The following is a 3021-nucleotide window of genomic DNA, read 5'->3' as shown; positions in this document are numbered from 1 at the left end:
GGTGCCTCAGAAGTTAAGAGTGTTCAATGTTCTTCCAGAGGGCCCAACATTGGTTGTAAGGACCATATGGAGTGTCTCACAACTGCTTGTAACTCCAGTTTCAGGGAAATCTAATGCCCTTTTCTGGTTCCCATGGGAACTTATATACATCTCTGTCTTTCTGTCTCTGTCTCTCTGTCCTTGTCCCTATCCATGTCTGTCTGATTCTTTGTATCTGTCTCTCTCTCTCCCTTTGAACAACTAAAAATGTGGATGAAGAAATGAGACCTCTGCCTAGGAACTCATAAACAATGCAGGGAAGACTCCATGACAGGGTTAAACATTTTCTTCTGCTTACCTCATCTTGCTTGGTCTTCAGAGCTCCTGGGATGGAATCAAAGGAAGCTACTCTCTTTATGGCAATTCTAGGTAAAGCTATCTCTGTTTTGTGTCTAGGATGAGCAGGAGGAAGAAGAAGCCTTCAACCAGAAACATGCACTGCAGAAGGCCAAGGAGGTCAGCCCGATGTCTGCTCCCAACATGCCTTCCATTGAGTGAGTAGGCTATAGAAATTGACCCTGGGCTTCTGGGCTAAATCTAGTTTATCAGTGTCTATGATAGTCAGTCTTAGGAAGGGACCTACCTCTTCTGTTCTATGAACTGATTACAGTGCATAGTGCAGTCTTACAGGGGAGGTAACACGAATAGTGTGTGTGGGGGGGTACTAGTCACAAAAATCCAAGAGGGACTCTATGCATAATAGAAGCCTAAACTTACAGGAGAAAGTTTGTGTATGTTCTGAAGGAACTGTTCCTCAGCAAGGTCTACTGTGTTTTACAGAACCTGAGGGGAATAAAAGATAGTAAGGCCATTGAGAGTGGCACAGTCAGGGCAGCCGGTACAGAAGTCATGGGAACACTTAACATGGAAGGATGTAACTATATGTTATATGGTTTCCACTTTAAAATATCACTCCACTCCATGGAAAATAGGTTGTGGCGGTCCAGTATGGCCACAGTGAGACACAGCTGGCTGTTAAAGTGGTGTGGGTGATTATGAGTTAGACACAGAAGGTAGCAACAGAGGACACCATAGTATTGCTCACTCTGCCTTTTGAAATGTGAGCCAATGGGATATATTTATGTATTGAATATAGTAGGGAGTAATAAAAATTTCTCACTGGTTTTATAGTTTGGGGACTTAAATGACTGCATGAAGGGTGGGACCATTTATTGATACTTCAGAGACAGTGGAAATTCAGAGTTTGTTTTGGTCACATTGACTGCGAAATGCTTCCAAGGCATCCAAGTGTGTGAATAGGCTATTGGTTGCATGAGTCTGGAGCATTGAGGAGAAGTTGGGATTAAAATAAAGATTTGGGGGAAGTCATTTGCATTTAGATGGTATTTAAGCCAGCAGTGTGGGTGAGATGACCCAGGAAGAGTGGGGACAGGGAATGAGTGGAGCTGAGGACAGAGGCTGTGAGCATGTGCTTCTCTGCCAGAGGAGAAGCTGGGGAAAGAGACAAGGGGATGTAGCCAGGGGACAGAGAAGGGACCACTGGATTTAACAAGACAGCTGTTTTAGTGGCCTTGCTAGCAGCCTGATAGGAACAGTGTCCAAATGGAACAGATTTGAGAGTGAGTTGGAGGTTGATATGAAGGAGACACAGGATCACTCTGCCAGAATCTGTCTTGATCAGTGCTGCATGGGAAAACTTGGAGAGTCAGTATGGGCCCAGCACAGGCCTGGCCTCTGCACAATAAGTGGGGGCAGTTGGTGGACAAGAACCACAGAATTTCTTCCTGATGATAAACAAGGCATGCATAAGGCTGCGTGAGGGATCCCTGTGTGAGAGATCCTGTCATGTGGGTGGGGACAGTGGTAACCCATGGAGAGAGAGAAAAATACAGTCTGAGCTAGTGGCCCCTGTCAACTGTTACTTAAAGCTAGAGAGAAAGAAGTCCTTGGTGCATCGGTCTTTGGAAGAGAGGGACTTCTGAGTACTCTCTGCCTTACCCACTGGGATGCTCCCCATTTTTATGTGGTGTCTCCCATATCTATTTTACTATTGATTTGAGCTTGCTTTCCAAAGCTGTGAAGGCTTGCCTTCTAAGCCCCTTTTCTGTGAGTCTGAGAAATAAAAAGAAACCATTAAAGATTGATTGGAGAATACCAAACGACTTCTTCCTTTTCAGACTATTCTCTGGTCTTGAGTAATTTCCACCCTGCTCCCCTGAACTCAAATATTTTGGTTAAAAGCACATACACACAGGTATCTAAAAGTGCAGATGGATAGCACTGACTGCTCCAGGAGTGGGTGGTTCTATTTACTGAGATGAGGAAGCCTGCGGGAGAAGAGGGTTTGGAGAGATGTGATTGGAGATGATGTTTAGCCCAGAGTAGGAACTATTTATGGAATGGAAGAATGAATGAAATATGGGTAGGCACAGGGCTGTGGGAACCAAGCAGTGAACACCAGTGCAGAGTGAAGGTGACACGGATGCTGCAAGCATCCTCAAGAAGATGACACCAAGGACTTGGGTTGCTGTCCACATGGTAATGTGGTGTTTATTGTTGCTTGGGGTAACCACAAGGGATGCATGCCTTGCTCAGGTGTGCAGCTCATTCAACTGATTTCTGGTAAGCACATATCCATGGAAAGAACATTATTACAAACCCAAGCATTCCACTGTTAGCCTTAATTCTGTCAAAGAGATGCTCTGTGGCGTTAAAGAAGACCTCTTAGTTCCACAGAGCCTCTGTTTCCCCATGTTTGGAATGAGAAGGACAACTGTTCTTCCTGCTTCACAAGGCTATTATGGGATATACAGCAGATCACATGCATATGAGTTGAAGTTAGTGGCTACTTGTCTGTGTGGTTTGAGGGTATGAGCGCAAATTTGGGATGTTACCTATGTGAATAGAGAGGTAAAATCAAGTGTTAAGTATGTGTCTGGCTGCATGAAAAAGATTAGTTTCTCTTTTGTTTGAAGTGTGTGTGCGTGTGTGTGTGTGTGTGTGTGTGTGTGTGTGTGTGTG

General features: G+C 44.7%; 1 protein-coding gene across 9 annotated transcripts in view; it reads left to right on the top strand.

Annotated features, from left to right (window-relative positions):
- Cacna1e (calcium voltage-gated channel subunit alpha1 E) overlaps positions 1-3021 on the top strand; it is a 486129-nt gene that overhangs the window by 400227 nt on the left and 82881 nt on the right. For all 9 annotated transcript variants that reach the window (XM_029476855.1, XM_029476841.1, XM_029476834.1 and 6 more), the window contains one exon: positions 436-533. In XM_029476855.1, coding sequence (XP_029332715.1) covers positions 436-533 — 98 coding nt within the window. The remainder of the gene's footprint in view (positions 1-435; positions 534-3021) is intronic.

The sequence above is a fragment of the Mus caroli genome, chromosome 1 (genome assembly GCF_900094665.2).
Source record: "Mus caroli chromosome 1, CAROLI_EIJ_v1.1, whole genome shotgun sequence".
Classification (NCBI taxonomy): domain Eukaryota; kingdom Metazoa; phylum Chordata; class Mammalia; order Rodentia; family Muridae; genus Mus; species Mus caroli.
The sequence above is the reverse complement of the archived record's forward strand: the minus strand, read 5'-3'. Positions and strand labels throughout refer to the sequence as shown.